Raw genomic sequence first — 19,511 nt, 5'->3', positions numbered from 1 at the left:
GTTGTCTCTGTAGTCGACCTGAAATGAAAAACCACAACTTTAACGTCACCAAGTGGTCACATGACAAATATGAATAAACGACAGAGTCATGTAGCCAATCAAAGCACTTTATTGCACTTGTATAGTGTGACGTGAGCCAATAGGAGCTCTTATAAAAGTGTCATTTCATCGTTTTTAGTCTTTTTAGTGTACAAAACAAGTCACACACATTTGTACCGTACAAAATCAACACTATTTACATACAATACACACACGCAAACACACGCATACACACACACACTTGATGGGACGTCCTTTGTCGCGCTTGAAAACGGCTAACTTAGCACGCTAGCATCGCTAAACTAGCTGATATGCATAAAGACTTTTGTTCTTCTGCCAAGGAGGACAAACGTGATGGAAAATAAAAGACAGGAGGACACGTCCACGTGATTAAAACAAATAGTGCTTTAAATATTCTACATAATCTGCTGTGTCACAGTCTGTGGAGTACCGCTAACTATGCTAACAGCTCCCAGCTAGCCGAGATGACAGCCACTTTTTTGGCATAAACCGACAATATTCAAGTTTTAGTTATGTATTTTTTTCAATAAATATTCATCTTTAATCTTCTGCATTCATTCTAGACTTTAATAAACATCTGAGTTAGTGCACATAAGAGCGGAGAATTTGTGCTAAAGACAAAAAGGACAAGCTTTTCTCTGGACATTTTAGCAAAAAAAAAAAAAAGTTACACACACACAAAAAAGCTGAAACTTGTAAAAAAAAAAAAGTGTTAAAAGTGTTGTCAAATCAATTTTGAAATGTGGATAATTTAACTGATGTTAGTAATTTATAATTTCAATGATTGACCATTTGAAGAATAAATGGTACATCTCAGCTAAAGCAGTGCAGCTAAATAGCACCCATGCTAACGTAAACGTCAATTTTTAATGTGTAACAGACTAATACTTTGTTAGCGCCGTCAGAGATAAAATTATGCCTTTTAGATCACTCAATCATGATAAACATTGTAATACCCACCAAGGGGAACGTCGCTTTGGGTCTTTTATTGCTACAGTGTTAGCTTAGCAGTCAGCAGCTTCCTTTGGACGTCAGGGTGCAAAACAAAACGTCTTGCGACCTGCAACCTTTCCACACCTGACGTCCCCTTTAAACAATGGAAATGTCCCTTTTTTTTTTTTTTTTTTTTTTTAACCATTTAGAGACATGCTTCCACGGCAAACGATCTTTGTGTATCCATGGACATTCCACTCCACTTGCAGCTTGAAACTGTTTTCCTCTTTCCACTTGCTGATGGATGAAATCCGTTAAAATTCCCATTAAAGCGACACAAAATGTCCCTGTCTCTCTCACACACACTCACACAGACACTCACAGGGTGTGGGTGGAGAGGGCTGCATATAGGGGCTACTAGACACCTCCTTGTCTTTTAGGTTCCTCTCCATATAGATTATGTCAATGTACAATATTTATATTTGTACAAGAAGCTGGCTGGCCCCTTCTCCTTCAGTGAAGACTTTCACTCCGTCTTTTGTCCCCATAAACAAGGCGACACGTGCACAGTGTTCCTATAAGGCTTCCCTTAGCGGAGGGGAGGGGGTCCACCAAGGCGCTCAACTAGTGAAAAGAGGAGTCGAGAGCACACAAAGCTTAAAAAAAAAAAAAAAAAAAAGAAGAAAAAGTCCATACCGATTTTTTGGAGGGGAGGGAGGAGGGGTGAGTTGGGGGAGGGGAACGCATATGCACACGCACACACACGCTACATGTTGTAGGCCACGTAGATGGGGTCCAGCTGGTCCTGCAAGAAGCCGTCGCGCAGGTGCATGCGCTGCTTCTCGCCACGCGAGTTGATGGGGATGACGCCGATGTCCGTCACCACCACCACGCCCACGATCAGGTAGTGCTCCTCCAGCACCGCCTTGGTCACCATGGGAACCAGGTCCAGCGCCTCCTGCTCCGAGCCTTCCAGCTCCACCACCACCACCAGCAGGTTGGTCCACGGGAAGACGGCACTGAGGGGAGCACATCAGTTAATGACCAGGACCACCAGGGGGCAGCAGTCATTCACATGAAAGGTATCATCTTTGAGTATTTTTGACCAAAATAGTGCGCTGGAAGTGTGTTGATGCTGAAATTTAGAGAGTTTAAAAGCGCTCTAAGAAGCACTATTGTGATCTACTTTTTACATATAAACTGTCACTCTGTATAATATGATGCCAGATAACACAACAACGTAACATTAAGGAGTGTTAGCAACACTAGCATAGCTATGTGAGCTACAGTGCTGAGATTACATTTTTGCATATTTTTGCTGAAGAAAAACAAAATAATCAGACTTACAGCTCCCAAGTCTGTAGCTGACTGATGGCTTCATTTTAAGATGTGTAGCAAAGCCTGATGTATATTTTTTTTGTCCCCCATTTATGATGTTATATTGTGAAAACACACCATTTCAAAAGCGTCTGTTTGGGATGACAGAGACAGAGGAACTCACCACTCCATGATGCTCTTGTGTGCGCGGATGACCGAGGTCTCGATGTCAATGGGGTGGTACCTCATGCCCCGCAGCTCCATGGCCTCCTCCAGGGCGCCGACCACGAACAAAGCATCGTGTCTCTCTGTGCCAACAAAAAAAGACAGAGAGCGGACATGTTGATGGGCTCACATACCAGAACTACAATGTCCATCTCCTATGGTTCTAGTACAATCCAGCAGGCTATCAAGCCAATAAAATAAAGAGTCAACAATGACCTCCATTGGCGTCGGTGAGCTCGGTGCGGCGGAGGAAGCCCAGGTAGCCCGTCCTGGCCCAGACCGTCTGAGTGTCTCCAAAGCTGAGCCTGGAGTTGAAGTGGTCCGACTGGAGGACCTCCTCGCCGTAGCCGCTGTAGTAGCCGCTGCCGTTGTGAGCGCTGTGCACCCAAATCTGTGACCAAAAAGAGTGGTTAGCGACATAGCCGGCAGGTCACATGATCCACTGTGTTGTCTCAGGACCTCTCCCAGGTGCGAGTCCCCCAGGGGTCCTTTGGTCTCAGGGTTGGCGATGATGATGCGGACTCCAGGAAGGATCTGAAAAGAAAAGGAAAGACAGTGTTGCCACGGTTACTGCCCTTTTGTGGGTATACTGCCAGGCAAACTCTTGCATTTTATTATTACTATTATTATTGTAATATATTTTTTTAGATTAACATTTTTATTTGATATTATACATTTCTTAAATGATTATATTATATATATTCGTTTTTTGACGTCAAAAAGGCCAAATCACCAGACTCTGATTCCCTTCCACCAAGTGATCGATGACTCAGTGTGAGTGTCAGCTTAAACACGGCTAGCATCACTTCGAAAGGATTTTGGTGACGTTTGCAAGCTCTCAAGCACTTGTCGCTTCTTTTGAGCAGAGGAAGTAAATCCAGCCATGCTTTGCGCTGCCTTCAGATCACTGCTGCTAACACACACTAATCCTATAGGAAGCCAATAGGGGCACATTTGCATGGGATCTGGGGGTGGTGATGATATGCTGTGATGTATTAACCAGCACTTTTTTAAAGCATCTGTATTTGTAGTTTTGTGTTATGTCATCATGCCATGAGCACACACGGGAATCTTCACCTTTTCCACGTTTCCCATGACGGTGGAAAACCCTGAGACTTTCTTTGAGTCCTTGACGAGGAAATAAACCAGCAGATGGGGCGGCAGACGGCAGCAACATTTGCTTGCGTTCTATTAATAAAACTGACTTTCCTGGCCTGCTTTCCCTTTCTGTGTTAACGATTTCTTCAAAAGTCTGTTTGTTGCTCAATTATCTTCTTTTTTTCCTCCCGGGTTTCAAGCAAGCTCTTGGTCTTTGTGGGACACAGGAGCTCTTCTATTCTCCATTCCTGCTTCATCTAGATCAGGAGTGTCCAAATGTTTTTAATACAGTTCATTGATAATGAATTAATTGTATTTTTTATTGAGAATAAAAAACAAGCTATGTGCCGCAGTTTGGACACCCCTGATATGAAGCTTTGCACATGCTGTGCTGCTTGAGGAGTGACGCTCTGCTCGCTCACATATCCACAGATGAACAGGGAGGATGTGTACTCAAACCTGACTCAGCGAATGTGGGAGGACATGCAGTCCAGTCCAAGCACCAAAATAGTCTTTTGACATTTAATCAGAACTTGTGTTGCTGGGAAAAAAACTACTGTTACAGAGTCCCTTGTAAAACCGCACTAATCACCTTTAAATATATCCTCACTGTCACCATGGTGTCAGTTCTAGTCTTACTACCCTAAACTGGGTCCAGAGCTAGAAGGTGTGCTCACCTTGCCGGACTCCATCAGAGGCAGACTGTGAGGAGAACCTCTCTCCACCAGCCGTACCCTGAAAGAAAGAAAAACACACATGCTAACATGTTTCCTTGCGTGAGGCGAGGTGACATCACAAACCTGTCATGGCGGAGCGCCCTCATGTCCACATAGACTGTGGTGGGGTCTGGTCCTGAGGTTCCCTGCAGACAATCACAGTACGGTGAAGATGCGAGCACATGCACTGATGCTGGGGATGTAATGGTAATCGTATTTGGACCAATAAACACCAGTAGGAGCATTCAGTGGCGTGTTTACCTGCAAACAAATGGCCAGGTTGACTCTGCATCCAAACGCCGTGCTGACAGAACGCGGGTGAAGGCCGAGATCTTTGAAGAGCTTGGAGAAGGAATGCGTCAGGGACATCCTGGGCCTCTCTTCGGCCACCACCACGCAGGCCCGGACACGGGACAGGTCTAGACCACGAGCCTGCATTAGAGAACCAACAATGCAAAGTCACTCACGGATTGATTCTTACCCGTGTCCTTAAACTAGCAAGAACCTTACCTTGAGGGCTTCGGTCTGCAGGCCGAGACCCTTGGTGCACAGCTCCATGACGCTGTAGGAGCAGAAGGTGTCTCGCACCCTCAGCTGGCTGACGGCCAGCAGCCAGAGCGCTGGGTTGGTCTCCAGCTCCACCGGCGGGATCAGGATGGACTGGTGGCCCGAGTAGACACTATAGAAACACACATTTAAATGGTTCCATGCGGCAAAAAGGAACATTCATCTGTTTTAGAAGTGTCTCCAGAGGGGACAGCGTCTCACGGTCATACTTTATAAAAGTGGTTATTAGTGAGTCGTCCTCATTAAGGGGGGAAAGGGTACAAGACCATCTATTTAGCTAAAGTGATTTGCAGGCTGATTTATTTCAGCTGGCCAAGTTTAGATTTCATTAGCAGGGAATTTAAAACAAAGCAGGCGATGTGATGCCATCAAGAACTCTCAGATTAGACTGCCTGCACATGTAGTTCTTCATTTTAAAATACTCCGCAAGTCATAAATATCTCAGTCCACGTGAAAAAAACTGAAGCCTGAAGAAAGTCACCCCAGGAAAAGCCACAACAATACTGAGTGGAGTAAAATGTTACACTACTAAGAAGATACTGGGATGGCATACAAATAGACAAAAATAATACAATTATCAACCTGCAGAGACACCAGAGGACAAAGCCCAGGCCGCAGTACGGGTCGAGACAGATGGCCACCTCCCTGGAGGGGTACAGCTCACACTGCAGCTTCACTGACCGACAGAAGGCTCCAACTGCATTATGGGACATCTGTAGGGCGGAGGAAGGAGGGATCAATGATGGCAAACAAGGCAGGATAGCAATGTTTTAAACTGGGGTGGGCTTCTGAGCAGACCTGAACACCGGCCAGCATGCCGGTCGTCGACACGCTGAAGTCCAAATACGCCAAACCATCAGGGTTGGTGGGTTTGTACAGAGATGGGGGCTTCTTCTTTGGAAGGTCATCTGCGGTGGACACACAGTGAGGACAGCCTGCTGAGCTACATGTCCTATCGAGATGGAAGAAGGACAGCTGATTTGTGTGTTACCTGTGTCAAGGACAGGAGGCCAGTTCCTGATATCCACCGTCGCCGTGGCCTCTTTGGAGCGAAGCAGCTTGCAGATGACGGCCGTGGTCATCACACATGCAGAGTGACTTACCTGCATGGGGGAAGAGGAATTGGACAAAGAAAGGTGAGGGGACAAACTCGGAAGCATTTTGGACAGGATCATTTAATGTGGCATCTTCACTCTTCACTCTCACCTCCACAATCATCTTGACGGTTGGCAGCGTGGTGGAGATGTTCTGCGGGTGCGGCGGCCGCACCGTGATGGGCACGCAGCCGGCGTACAGGCTGCCGTAGAAGGCTGCAATCAGGTCGATACCTGTAGGGACACAGACGCGGGGTCAGCGCTTTGCGGCACAGAAACGAATGAGGTGAGCCAAGAGTGCATCCGGACCTGGCGGGTAGACCAGAGCTACGTGGTCCCCTTCCTGGAGGCCGCCTCTCTCCATCAGCAGCGCCGCCACTCGCTCCGCCCTCTTGTGCAGCTGCAGGCAGGTGAGCGAGCTGGAGACCGCCCCCTGCAGGAGACAACAGCGGGATTGGCTGACTCATGTCGACATAAGCCAAAGTAGTCATTCTTTGCACATTTACCTGTGACTTTGGCGTAAGAAGAATGGGTGATAAAGGATTTTTTAACATACAGCATTTTGGTTTTTTTCCATGCCGCCAATGATTTTGACATAACCACAAATCTGCTTTTGCAAAACCGTGAGTAATTAGGATAGAGTTAACACCACCACGTCATTTTATGTCGACAAATGCGTATGATGTATGTCTGAATAAAAACACATGTACATAAAATGTCACGTTGTGTATCGTTACCCGGGAGCTGAGCAGAGTGTAGAGAACGTGGTCTGGAGTGGTCTGAGCTCGCCACTGCAAAACCTCCGACAGGAAGAGGAACTAGAACAAAGGCCACGAGTAAGAACAGAAAACAACCGTTTTTAGACACAAATGGACTCGTGTCACCTGGTCGTTGTCATCAGTCTGTCCAAGATCTCTCCCACTGGCCTGAGCGATCCGCTTGCCCGACACCAGATTGCCCACCATCACAGAGGCGGGACCGATCTCTGCAACACAGGATTGGAACATTAGTGTACTGCAGAGTGCACACAGAACCGGGTTGGTTTTTTACCTGGCTGCTTCTGCCGGGGTTTGGGCAGGTTGGTGACGCAGGTATGGGGGCACATGAGGACATTGCAGGGGTGCAACCCCCCCTCCAGGTACAGCTGCTTGATCTCAGACAGGTGGATGCCACCCAGAGGCGTCTTGGGCAGCGTGTTGGCCGGAACCAGAGCCAGGCAGAACACGCCCACCCCGTGAATGCTGTCTATGGCCTGTGAAATACCCATAAGTCACAGTTGAGAGTTTATTTAATAGCACCCCTTTTCCACGTCTCAGCATCGTCTGTTCACTTCCTGTGCTTCACATGTTCACTTTACCACAACTTGCTTTTTTTTGTTTTTTTAAAGTAACATAGACACACAAATCACTAAATGTATGAATACTGAATGCAATGTACAATAATGGGTGTAGAAATACAAGAATAAAATCATTAATATGTCTTATATAGCGCTTATCCTCATTAGGGTCACGGGTGAGTGAAGCCTATCCCAGTGTGAGACAGGGTACACCCTGGACTGGTCACACACAGAGTATATACAAACAACCATTCACGCTCATATTCACACCTGTGGACAATGGGATGTTCCAACCCCCAATTTCCTGACTGTCAGGTCAGCAGCGTGCGGCTTATGAGAATATATGATACATAAAATACGTTCTCATTGGTCTCCGTGGAATCAAACGTGCGGCGCTTTACCTGCAGAACACGGCTCATCCACTGGAAGCTGTCTTCCTCCGTGGAGTCTGGCCGCTGCTCGGCGACCACCACGATCCTCTCGTCCCTCAGCACGGTCACGGAGAACACCGCTATCCTGCACGGCGGGACATCAGCGTTACTCTCACAGTAGTTTCTACTTAAGCTCCTATTGAAAAAGCTCATGAAAGCTTGGCGGCGGGAGATGCATTTCCATTACAGTCCCCTCCGTTAATGTTTCTCATTCATCATGAGCATCATCACATCTGGCTCCTTTTCAAGTACCGATGTTCTCAAAGTGACTTCGATATGGTCAGCCAGCAACGGCAATCACCTTCCCCTGTAGACAAACTTCATGGGCTCCACCGCCAGCGCCGTGGCGACAATGTCGTCCGCGTTGTGCCTACGCCCGCTGACCATGATGAGGCCGTCCATCTTGCCGGTGATAAAGACGAGGCCTCCTGGTCCGATGAAGCCCAGCAGGCCGGTCCGCACAAAGGCGTACTCGCTGATAAGCCCGCCGCTGGAGCTCACCGGGTACACCTGCAAACATGTGTGAGATTTCCATGATTGTTAGATAAGACACAATCACAGTTTAACTCACCTCAAAGGTGTTCTTTGTCATGCCGGTGAGGCCGTAGTAGGAGGTGCCGGTGGCGATGGCGCACACGCACAGCTCGCCGATCTCATCAGTTTGACAGAGCTGGGGGACGCCTTCGGGCTTGACCACACACACCAGACCTAGAGGACGAGGACACACCGGTGTGAGACATGGCCCATTTGAAAAAAGCTGGTGAACTCAACACACATCCTAATAGTCCATCACTTGATGTAATTCAGGGGTGTCCAAGCTTACTGGAAAAAAACACACTGAAATATCAAAGGATTTGGGTTCATGTATTAAAAATGATAAAACAAATCCAGTGTAAGTCAGTATATGCTAAGCTATTTGAAAAAACATCCAGATCTTAGCAAATAGGCTGCACAGTGGCCGAGTGATTAGTATGTTTTCCTCAATGTTTAGAATGAAAAAAACAAAACAAACTTGACACCCCGGTGTAATTCATGTGGTGAACACTGGGTGGCGCCTGGAATTATGTACTGTTGGTTCTTTCTGCAGATGACCGCCTTCTTTGAGGATTAAAAGCGACAGAAGGGCTTCAACTTATGACGGTTCTATTTGCAGGCACTGGTCTGTGATTCAGAACCTTCAGGAAAAAAACCTGACATGTCTCCTGGTGTTTCTTCTTGCGTACACATGCTCACGCGACACAAGAACCGACGCACCTCCGGGGGCCACCGTGCCGACGTCTTGCACGGTGAGGACGGACAGGCGCTCCTCTGTGTCGACGCGGACCACACCGTAGCTCAGGCCCTGCATGGACAGGACGCCACGGCCTGGAGGCTGACTGCTGTCCTCCACCGGCCTAGAGACACACACCAGGATTACCCAACAGCTGCTTCTCTGACAAAAACAATGTGGCTCCAAATTGGGTTGCCTGCCAGGGTCACATGATCATGTCTGTCTCGCACATCATTCTAGTAACAAATTCACACACTTCCTGCCTCAGTGCTTCTCTGCGTGCAGTCACACGTCTTTTGTGTGTATGTAAAGCTGTGCACGTACCTCCTGATGGCGACCGTCAGGGCCTCGGGCGAGCTGGCGCAGGGACAGATGACCTCAGCTCGCAGGCCTTTGGTCTGAAAGACGTTGAGGAAGGCATCGCAGGACGAGATGGACCCTGACAGAGAGAGACATGTTTCTATTTAGAACTCTAAATTGGAGTAAAGTGTCCATTGTTCACTGTCAAAGGTGGTCACAATCGGGACTCAGACACAGACACACAGGTTCTAACAAAGTTCTACGACGAACAAAGAGACAAGATGAAGGGCTGGATTGACGGAAGATCTCAAAGTCTTCCCTCACACAAAAAAGACTCTCTAATGAGATCAATTATGATGAGAAGCAGCTGTAATTAAACTAAAAAAAAAAAAGGACATTATGCTGCTTCTTAACGAGCTAAAACATGAAAAAGTGGAGGCCTGGACCAGAAGATTCAATCTATTCACAATGTGTCAAATGGAAGCACACACAGAAGCATGTCTATTCCTGTCGAGCACAACAGACCTGCCAACCTTGAAGAAATGTTATGAATATATACTGTATTATATGTTTGTACAAGATGTAAGAGGTCTTACAAGGGTTGGAGCCATCGGCCACAAGCAGCATGCGCAGCGAGCTCAGGTTGATGTCTTTCTGGTCCTTGTGGGCCACCAGAGCCCAATGCATGTCTCTGGACTTCACACATGACACCTTGGCTGCGAGACAGACAGACACACACATTTGCATTTAATCTATGTGACGGACAGATAAAGTGGGCGGGCTGAGTGACATGTGGAGTGTGTTCCTGACCTTTGTACTGGCACACTTTCTGGATCCACGATAGAGGGTTGACCTTCATCAGCGAGTAGGGCACACTGATCACGTGCATCATGTTCATTACACTCTACACAACACACACACACACGCACACATATATAGCAGTTGAGAACTGTGGTAGGTTCATCACCTTTATCCCTTCCTTCAGGGCACAACACTCAGAGGAAACCCCCCCGTTATGAACCCTGACCCTTACCGTCAGGATGCCGTGCCACAGGCCCACGTCCTTCTTAAAGTCCAGAACGTTGACGATGGTCTCGGCTGTGGAAGGAGCGTTTAGAACAGTGTTGGCGGGCAGCCAGCAGGTGGCGGTCTGTGTTGCACAGGGTGTACACTCTTACCCTCAGTGTAGCAGCAGGACTGAGTGAGGGCCTGGCAGTGTGTGAGCAGAGCGATCCTGGTCACTGTGACGCCCAGCACGCTGCCGTCTTTGCACGTTTTATACTGTGAGAACACACTTTTGGATCAGAACACGCGGCCTTTGCTTCACACTTGACTGAGCTAGATCGCAGAGTGAGGATGCCAGCGAGCTCACCTCGATGTAGGCGGTGTCGTTGTTGGCATCCTTGATGTGAGGGAACCAGTCCCTGGGAGGCTTGGACAGGTGTTTGGACTCGGTGACAAACCAAAGCAGTTTGGGCCACCCTGCACACAGAGAAAAGCATGGTTCGAATGCTAACATGTAGCAATCAGGCAAGGCTAGACCGTCCCCTTTAACAAGCGTTACAAAGCTTTCTGTGTTGTATTGTCTACTGACCCCCGCCCCACCCCCATTCACTTCGTGACAGATGATGCGCTCTCTCTCACCTTTGAACTGTGGAATCTCTCCTGTTGCGCTCTTGGGCAGACCCTTATGGCAGGCGTCGCTGGTCAGCGCCACGGTGACACCACAGCTCCCCAACAAGAATCCAATCTGCTGACTGCCTGCATCCTGTTGGAGGACCGCAGGAGACGGGTCGGCTTTGTCGTAAATCACTCGTCTCTATTAACCGTACTACGCCATAAATGTGTCACAGAGCGATAAAGCTGAATGACGGACCTCAGCCCCTCCCCTAAGGCACCATGTGAGCCTCTTATTTCATTTTTCATTCACTTTGTCTTGTTGAGCATGGATGTTTAATATGTCACATGACCACACGTTTACCAAAAGTATTCACATGGAAACATGAATACCGAACTTCCTGCTTGCACTGCAGTAAATTTTATGAATTAAACACTGCAGGTTGTTTCTCCATCTGTGACACACAAGTGACGGCGGGAGGCTGTCACCACGCCGTAGCCATAACGACACACAAGCACAGATGGGAGGGGCTTTTTATAAACATGTTATGCAGGCGTAGGACGCAGGGGTCACAGCATACCTTGCGGCTAAGGGGCACCTCTATGGGAACTGGGACAACCTCTGCTAGCAGGCAGCCGTAGAAGGCCACCACAAAGGCCACTGGGTCGTTGTTAGGGAACACCAGCGCCACCTGTGGGTGAGACAACGGCAGAAATTAATCATAATGTCAAGGGAAAGTTTTTCTTCTGGCTTCAAAATAAATAAGTTCTTTGAGAAGAATGAGAAGTAATTTAATAATAAAAACTTGCATGCAAGGCGACAAATCAATACCACCTGAAAAGACGGTCTCAGGAAAGAAATGCCTAACTTCTACAGGATGTGATGTCATTATATAGGACGTGTCTATGAGAGGAGAGGGGGATTCTAAAGTGAGAGATTAAAGCTATCTATTACACATTCAGATGCCCAAGGCTACATGGGACAACACAAAGAAGATGCAGGACTATCCATTAGCATGAATAAAAACACACTGCACAAACTGGGTGGTCAGTGAGATCTTGTGACCAGCGGGGCGTGGAGTGCGTGGCTCTCACCCTGTCGCCAGGTCGCACCATGGGCTCCTGCTTGCTGCCCAGTTTGTGGAGGATGTTGTAGGCCAGCTTGATGCTGCGAGACCACAGCTTCCCTGCACACACACACACACACACACACACACACACGCACGCACACAAAGCAAGGTAAAAACAAGGCTGTCCAATTGTTTTCCACAGAGAACACACTGAAAAAGCCAAAAATATATACGGCAGCCATTGTGATATTTTTCATTTTGTAAAAAGGCCCTGGGGGCACACTTTGGACACCCTTGGTCTAAATGCTGCACAGATGCCGGCGTGATATTTGAAAATACTACACGGTAGGACACGTGCTGCCTACCATATGTGAGGACGTAGAGGGGTTTGCCAGACGTGTCCAGGCTGGTGAGGCAGGGGGCTTTAGGGGAGATGGTCCCCCAGCGTTGGAGGGCGGCCTCTAGTGAGGGGGGCCAGTTGGTGACCACGCCAAGTGAGTCGCCCCGCACCGGCATCATCTCAGCCCCCTCGGGACGAGGCTGGTTGGGGTCGGGCTGTTGGACTGGACATGAAGAGATGTACTGTGATGCTTGCATGCGGGAGAGCTAGAAAACCTTGAAGACTTTGAATGCGACAGCGCGGCGTCTAACCTTCAAGAAGTTCATCAAAGTCGTCGACAAAGAACTCTCGCAGCGGCGGCCGGCGAGGTTGCTTGAGCGTGTTGACAAGCTGTTGGATCTTTGCCGACACGCGGCTGCTGACTGGGACGCCTGCGAAGGGAAGCAAAGCAAAGATGTCAGACATCAGCGTCACTGTGATCACAATGGTGGCCTCAGGTTAGCCTGCAAAAACGGGCCTTTAGAAACTTGGCTCGGCTGAAGCACTCAGGTTTTTTTAATAAGGATTTGTTGTCCTTCCATGAAGTAAATGGACACGCAGGTCCAAACGTGAACCCTGCGCTCGGTCAGTTCTCCATCCAATTAGAGCTCTCTCTATTTTTAGCTTCCTCTTACCGTCGCCTGTCTCCATGCGCTCCGCGTTGCCGTACTTCTGCGTGTTCCGGGCGATGGTCCCCATGTTGGACATATGATGGCGCTCCGTGTGGGAGTGGGGCGAGTCCGATGAGTAGCCTGTGACGTCCGGGGGTCCCGAGTGATTTTCTAGAGGGAGGACAGACAGGGAGCCAACTGTGACTCACGGTTGTTTGCGGGGACGAGATGAGACCGGACTTCAGTCTCTACAGGGCACAGTGACAACATCAGTACCGTCGGATTCCAGCGGGGGCGGCCACAGCATGTCTGATCCAAACTCACAGGACCGCCGTAAAGATCCTCCATTCTCAGCGACGCTCAGCGCTCCTTTCCTCTTCAGTGACAGGTGGCCGATGCCTGCACATGCACACACACACACACACACACACACACACACTCGTGAGTTGAATTGCGCGGGACCCCATGAAAGGCAGCGGCGTCCTACCGTGATGTGACGGCACCAGGTGGCTCTGCTGCAGGTGTGACTGGCCCAGGTGCGAGTGTGCCAGGTGCGCCAGGTGAGAAATGTGCGTGTGCGCTAGCGAGTCAGCCAGCCGCCCGGCATTGCCACTCCCGCCGCTTTGCGTGGATGAGGACGAGGAGGAGGTGGAGCCCAGGTGGGCGGGACCCAGCTGAGAGGGGCGGCCCATCCAGTGCTCCATGCCCGACATATCGTCGCCCGGCCCCGCCTCCTCCTCTGAGCCCGAAGAGGAGTCTGAGCACAGAGGCGACAGGCCTAGTGAGAGTCAGTATGGTGTTACTGCTGCTCCTCCTGCACTTATTCTCTACAAGTCATGTGATTTGCGGCGTTATGTGTGGTCACCTGGAGGCGTGTAGGCGTCCATGGATGTCTGCACCACCAGAGAACGTCTCTTGGAGGGCATGGGCACCGCCACCTTCCTCTCCACATGTCGCGCCAACATAGCTTGCACCGCCTCCGTGTGGACGTCTGAGACACAGAGACAGACGCATCCGTTATGTGACATCATCGCCCTGGTGCCCGTTCTGTCCAGGTGGGCGGAGCCACTATACCTGAGCGGTAGCGTTCGTCTCTCGTGCCCGACGTTCGCCGGCGGTGGAAGCGGGCGGCAGAGGGAGGCCCGAGCGGGACCCGGTGAGACATTGGACCTTCCATACCTGCAGAGACGAGCATGCATATGGACACGTGCACACACAACAAACACACAAGCAGTTTGACGACAGCAGCGGAGACAGCAAAAAAAGAAAAAAACACAAATATGAGGATGATTTGATTTGGCAGAGGGGAAAAAAATGACATTTTTCTGGATTAAATGGAAGAAGTGAGAAATAAAATGTGATTGGCTGCTTCCATCATGTCAGAATTTGTCTGCTGACGTACACGTGGGCGTGGCGTGTACGTACAGAGGAGCAGGCCCAAGCTGAGCTCGAGGGGGCATTAGCCTACACCAGCTAATGGTGTCTAAATCGATATAACATGATTGTATTCGTTGTGATTGGCGAATTGATACTCAAGCGGAGGTTGGGTGGGGGGGTACTTTAGCTGTGTGACAGTGGGGGTCAGAGGTCGCTAAATTACCTCCAGCGTGTGGAATGTACGCCCTGATCAGCTTGGACCTCTTCTTCTCATAACCCTTCTGAGTGATGTCGCCTGCAAACAGACAGAGAGAGCGTGAGAAAGAGCAGAGGCGACCTCCTCTGTCTCGCCCAATCCATGAGACACACGCAGGGTTCGGAGGTGGAGAACAAAAATATGAGATGGATATCAATAGATGCGCTAAGCTAAGAATAACAACACAACTGCTAGCTTTGGAAGGTGCCTTGTGGTGGCAAAATGCTAAAGTCGCCGCCACTATGTCCTGTCACTCAACAAGCCCCAGGGTGCGACCAGCAAGGCTAATAGAAGCAAATTCCTCCTTGTACTCTATTAAACGCACCACTTGACTAATTATTGATCCTGAGACTCGACAACAACAGGAACACAAAATGTCTAACTTGGACAGACTTTGCGGAAAATGGAAAGATTCTCCACTTTTCAGGCCCAAAAATGAAAGCCGCACTTTGGATTCTTTTTTTGCCCGGACAGGAAGTACTGTAGAAAGGACTTCAAAGCAATTTACTGACTACGTATTCATGGAAAGACCCAAGAGGACAAGCAGGATGAAGTCCAATCACAGCACACATAGATGCAAGTAGTTCTTCTTCACATTCAAACTACCCAAGAGAATGTGCACAACATCTGGGCCCAATCTGCTCGTGCAGATCAGCTGCAACGTAACATCCCCTCTCTTACACACACACACACACACACACACCCACACAGAGTCCACAGGGAGACGCCATCTTCCCCTCGCAGCGCAGCAGAACAGGGAGGGAGTTGCCTAGCAACGGCTCTCCTGGAGAGAAGGCCTGAGACGGCCATCTTGGATCTGGAGCGTCAGATTTGAGAAGTGGGCTAATGATACCTGCTAGGGAGTGTGTGTGTGTGTGTGTGTGCACGTGTGCATACATGTGTGTGTGTCGCATCAGCCCGTGTCTGCAGCCTCATTACAGCCTCATCGTTCCCTGATTGCGGTCTGGCAGGCAGCTGAGGGGCGATGGATGTTTGTTTTTCTGCTGGATGACGTGGAGAGGATGAAACATTTTGTTCAACTCCGTTTTTGACGTCGTCCTTCTACAATACAATAAAAACAAGCTGGCGCTCCCACTTTGTCCTCGGTCTTTGCAGTCTCGTTGTTTCTCTTTGTCTCCTGATAAATGTGTACTTCAAGATCCTCTTTTATTTGATCTATCTTTTCCTCATCACATCACACACAGGAACCATGGTAACCAGATCCAGCTCGCGCACACACACACACACACACATGCACACACACGCGCAAGCATGCGTCATGCGCTGGGACCTTGGGCTGTCACACTCACATGCACGGGCCCGTGTGGTGGTCTGCAGATCGTCCGCAAGCTGATTAGCTGATGCATGTGTCCACTACAACAGCCAAGGGCCCCACACACACAACCACACACACAGCCATGTGTCAGCAGAAAAACAAAGTGGGTCGTCGTGGTGATTCAGTGGGTCAACATGTCATCAAGTGTAAAAATAGCCTGACTTCAGGGGATCAAACGTGGACTATCTTGTTCACAAAGATGGCGGCATGAAGCCACATTCAATGAGGACTGCCGCACGTTTGAAACCAAGAGTCGCTTCCAAACACAGCACGATGTCTCATGTCTTTCCACAAGCCAAGAACGGATAGGAACTTGACATTGGTGCACCTTCAACAACCACTTCAGACAAAACTTGTCTGTCTCCATGACAACAGAGCGACTTGACAACCTCAAAATTCTAAATGCATACCCGGCAGACGCACAAACTCCCACTAAAAAACACACACACAAACTCCAGCTTCTCATTGGTTTTACCCTGATCAAGTGAGGGAGAGAACACTTCACTGATTATTCAACAACGTCCTGACAAGGATGGAGAATTTGCAGCATGAGATGAAAAAAAAAAACAACAAAAAAAACACCTGACCTTAAATGCACCGCTTTACACCCCCTCCTCTCTCACACATTCACACACACTCCGTGTCATTGACTCCTTATGTGAAGAGCAATCACACCTGAGCGCCTTCACAAACAGACCGATTTCAGGTGAGTAACTCAAATGCACCACATGTGCTACAGCCTCAGGTGGTAACTTCAGGGCCGGCGGGACAAAAGCTCAGAGCCTGACTGAGCATTGGATGAGTCTGCAGCATCACCAGTCTTTCAAGCCTTGAGAGGTTTGACGAGCCTTAAAAAAACACACACAAAAAAAACAAAAAAAAAACAAAAAAAAACACGGCAAACACCTAAAGAGTCAAAGATGAGAAGGTTCCAACAACTAGAACCTTCCTGGTACCAAAAACAACGTACCACCAATCACCTACCTACCACTACACGTCATAGAACACACATTGCCTAAGTGGAACAGCAGGATTCTGGGTGATTTTCCTTCCGCAACACACACACACACACACACACACACACACACACACACACTTCTGCCGTGTCCACTGCAAAGCATGGCACATCCTAGGACACGTTCCTAGAACAGCACTATTCAACTGGTGGCATGCAGCCAAATCCGGTCCAAGAAAAACATCAGACCAGCCCAAGAGTTCAGTCCAAAATTTGGGCCCGACTAAAATTTTTTCAGCAGATTCCTAAAAACAGCAGAGCACTCCTGTCATAGAGAAAATCTTGGGCATTTTTTTCTAGTAGGTGCTTAAAAACAGCAGAGTGCTGCCATCATATAGAGGATCTTTGACAAACGTTTCTGTAGTAAGTGCTTAAAAACAAGAGTGCTTCTGTCATATGGAGGATCTTTGACAAGAATATTTGAATATTTGAAGTAGGTCCTTAAAAGCAAGAGTGCTCGTCATGTAGATCATCTTTGACAAGCTTTTTTTTTTTAGGGGGTCCTTAAAAACAGCAGAGTGCTCCAGTCATATGGGGAATCTTTGAGTAGCATTTTTCCTAGTAGGTCCTTGAAAACAGCAGAGTGCTCCCGTCATATAGAGGGATCTTTGAGAAGCGTTTCTGTAGTAAGTGCTTAAAAACAACAGTGCTTGCATCATATAGGGGATCTTTGATGAAAATATTTCAAGTATGTCCTTATAATCAACAGAGTGCTCGTCATGTCGATCTTTGACAAGCCTTATTTTCTAATAGGTCGTTAAAAACAGCAGAGCGCTCCTGTCATATCAAAGATCTTTGACTAGCTTTTCTTGTAGCAAGTCTTTAAAAACAGCAGTGCACCCAACATATAGAGGATCTTTGACTAGTGTTTTTGCACTGTGTCCTTAAAAACAGCAGTGCTCCTGTCATTTTGAGGATCTTTGACTAACATTTTTTAAGTTGGTCCTTAAAAACAGCAGCGTGCTTCTGTCATACAGAGAAGATCTTTGACTTGTGTAAAAATATCGGGTTTTTTTATGTATATTAGGGAAGGTATGGCAGATCCTTGCATTGACATGATATACCAAATAAAAATAATAGTGAAGGCAGAAGTGTTTGTGAAACTGTTTCCCCCTGAACAATCCAGTTGAACAGTTCTGTTCTAGGCCGTCCAAGCCTGTATGAATAAAAGATGTGGCCTCCATTATATAAGGAGCAAATGTTTCAGTGTGAGATGGTATGTATCCTAACAGCTGTGACGGAGCTCCACTGCCTTACTGTGAGTAAAAAGAGGGCTGGGGGGTTTGGTGAGGGGGTAGAGAAAAATATTCCTGAGCACCCTCATCCTCAGCTGCAGCAGGCCTCAAAAACATCCAGACAAGAAGCACAAATGTCGGACCTCCGAGGGCCAAAGATGCTGCATCGCAATGCCATCGTGACACGCACACACACATGCACACGCACGGACGCACACGCACAGGTAAGGTGGGTAGACCTTCACATATTGTGTCAACAGCTCAAGGTCAAACAAGGGGTCGCTTTCCGAACCGGAACGGACCGAGAGGAGAGGGCCATTGAGACAAAAGAGTGGCGGACAGAGATCACAGCGGCACCCCGCTCTGGGCTCACCGTGTGCCGGCTACACGGCGCTGGCCGGGCCGGTCCTCCTGGCTGACAAAACATCTGGATGGGAGGAGCGGGAGGTGGGCGGTGAGGAGGGGCGGGAGGGAGCTAACAATTAGTGGTAAAATTCCGTCAGGGCTGCCAGGGAGGATGGCGATGAGATAACACGAGTACCGGGTAATGCTGGGAGTAATGCTGGGGGTCATGGTGGGGGTTGTGTGTGACATTCTTACCCTCTGACAGCTCGAGCTCCAGCTCCGCCAGCCGGGCTCGGATCTCCAACGGTATCGGCGACGCCTCACGGTCCGCCATTCCGCCTCAAAGACCTCCTCCTCCTCCGCCTCCTCCTCTTCCTCGCTGCAAAGGAAGAGAGCTTCTCCTCGGCGAAGGAGCGCGACGATTCGCGTCGAGGGAGAGAACAAAAGGGGGTGGGGGGGTGGTTGTCCAAAATCTGGCTGTAGCTCTCTAACGGGGGCCCGCCATGGCGCCCGGACCCTTCGGATGGCTGACGTGCCGATCGCTCGGTGGGCTCGGTGCGTGACTGCCGCGGTGGGTCGTGCTCGGCGGTGGGGATGGGGATGAGGAGGCGAGAAAAGACCACAGGAGGAAGCAGCGCCGTTTGCTTCTTGCTGCGGGGTCACGTGACTCTGGAGGAGGGAAGGCGGGAGGGAGGGAATGGTCGGTAGTACCTGGCATCACCGGCAGGGGGAGCAGCCAACAACCACACCTAGTACATAGTGACGTGTTATTGTGTACAATACACATACGGTATGAATGTCTATACAAAGCAAATACTTGTACAAGCATCTCGAATTAATTTTTAATTGAATTTCTTAATTTTAGTTGATTTCCTGAATTTCAATCTGTTTTTTTCCGTTTATATATGCTTTATAACATTACA

At 48.8% G+C, this 19,511-nt stretch overlaps 1 protein-coding gene across 2 annotated transcripts; it reads right to left on the bottom strand.

Moving 5' to 3' along the window:
- Nucleotides 1-1,165: 1,165 nt before the first annotated feature.
- On the bottom strand, nt 1,166-19,246 carry LOC129174044 (disco-interacting protein 2 homolog C-like). 2 transcript variants are annotated; one of them, XM_054765605.1, is made up of 38 exons: nt 18,844-19,246; nt 14,625-14,696; nt 14,099-14,203; nt 13,890-14,015; nt 13,512-13,802; nt 13,301-13,423; nt 13,049-13,195; nt 12,686-12,805; nt 12,400-12,597; nt 12,060-12,151; nt 11,546-11,656; nt 10,992-11,115; nt 10,720-10,829; nt 10,526-10,628; nt 10,381-10,445; nt 10,158-10,251; nt 9,944-10,063; nt 9,372-9,486; nt 9,032-9,171; nt 8,349-8,485; nt 8,079-8,287; nt 7,748-7,862; nt 7,061-7,262; nt 6,895-6,995; nt 6,748-6,828; nt 6,320-6,443; nt 6,123-6,244; nt 5,908-6,019; nt 5,715-5,824; nt 5,499-5,629; nt 4,860-5,028; nt 4,611-4,781; nt 4,434-4,495; nt 4,311-4,368; nt 2,995-3,069; nt 2,752-2,926; nt 2,495-2,618; nt 1,166-2,012 (listed from the first exon to the last, which is right to left on the bottom strand). In XM_054765605.1, the coding sequence occupies exons 1-38, from the start codon at nt 18,920-18,922 to the stop codon at nt 1,760-1,762; spliced, it is 4,866 nt and encodes a 1,621-aa protein (XP_054621580.1). In that variant the 5' UTR covers nt 18,923-19,246; the 3' UTR covers nt 1,166-1,759. The 2 variants fall into 2 exon arrangements, with proteins under 2 accessions (XP_054621580.1, XP_054621581.1); XM_054765606.1 differs by having other exon boundaries at nt 13,512-13,781.
- Nucleotides 19,247-19,511: the final 265 nt, after the last annotated feature.

This window comes from Dunckerocampus dactyliophorus, chromosome 21, assembly GCF_027744805.1.
Source record: "Dunckerocampus dactyliophorus isolate RoL2022-P2 chromosome 21, RoL_Ddac_1.1, whole genome shotgun sequence".
NCBI lineage: Eukaryota > Metazoa > Chordata > Actinopteri > Syngnathiformes > Syngnathidae > Dunckerocampus > Dunckerocampus dactyliophorus.
This window is presented reverse-complemented; position numbering and strand designations above follow the sequence as displayed.

Bases quoted from the DNA above. Each gene is read 5' to 3' on its own strand.
- LOC129174044 (XM_054765605.1), bottom strand. From the start codon at position 18,922: ATGGCGGACCGTGAGGCGTCGCCGATACCGTTGGAGATCCGAGCCCGG. The intron at 12,806-13,048 runs GTAAGAGGAAGC...TTCCCTTCGCAG, and splicing joins GCGCATGGAGACAGGCGACG to GCGTCCCAGTCAGCAGCCGC. The intron at 5,630-5,714 runs GTCTGCTCAGAA...TCCGCCCTACAG, and splicing joins GCATGCTGGCCGGTGTTCAG to ATGTCCCATAATGCAGTTGG.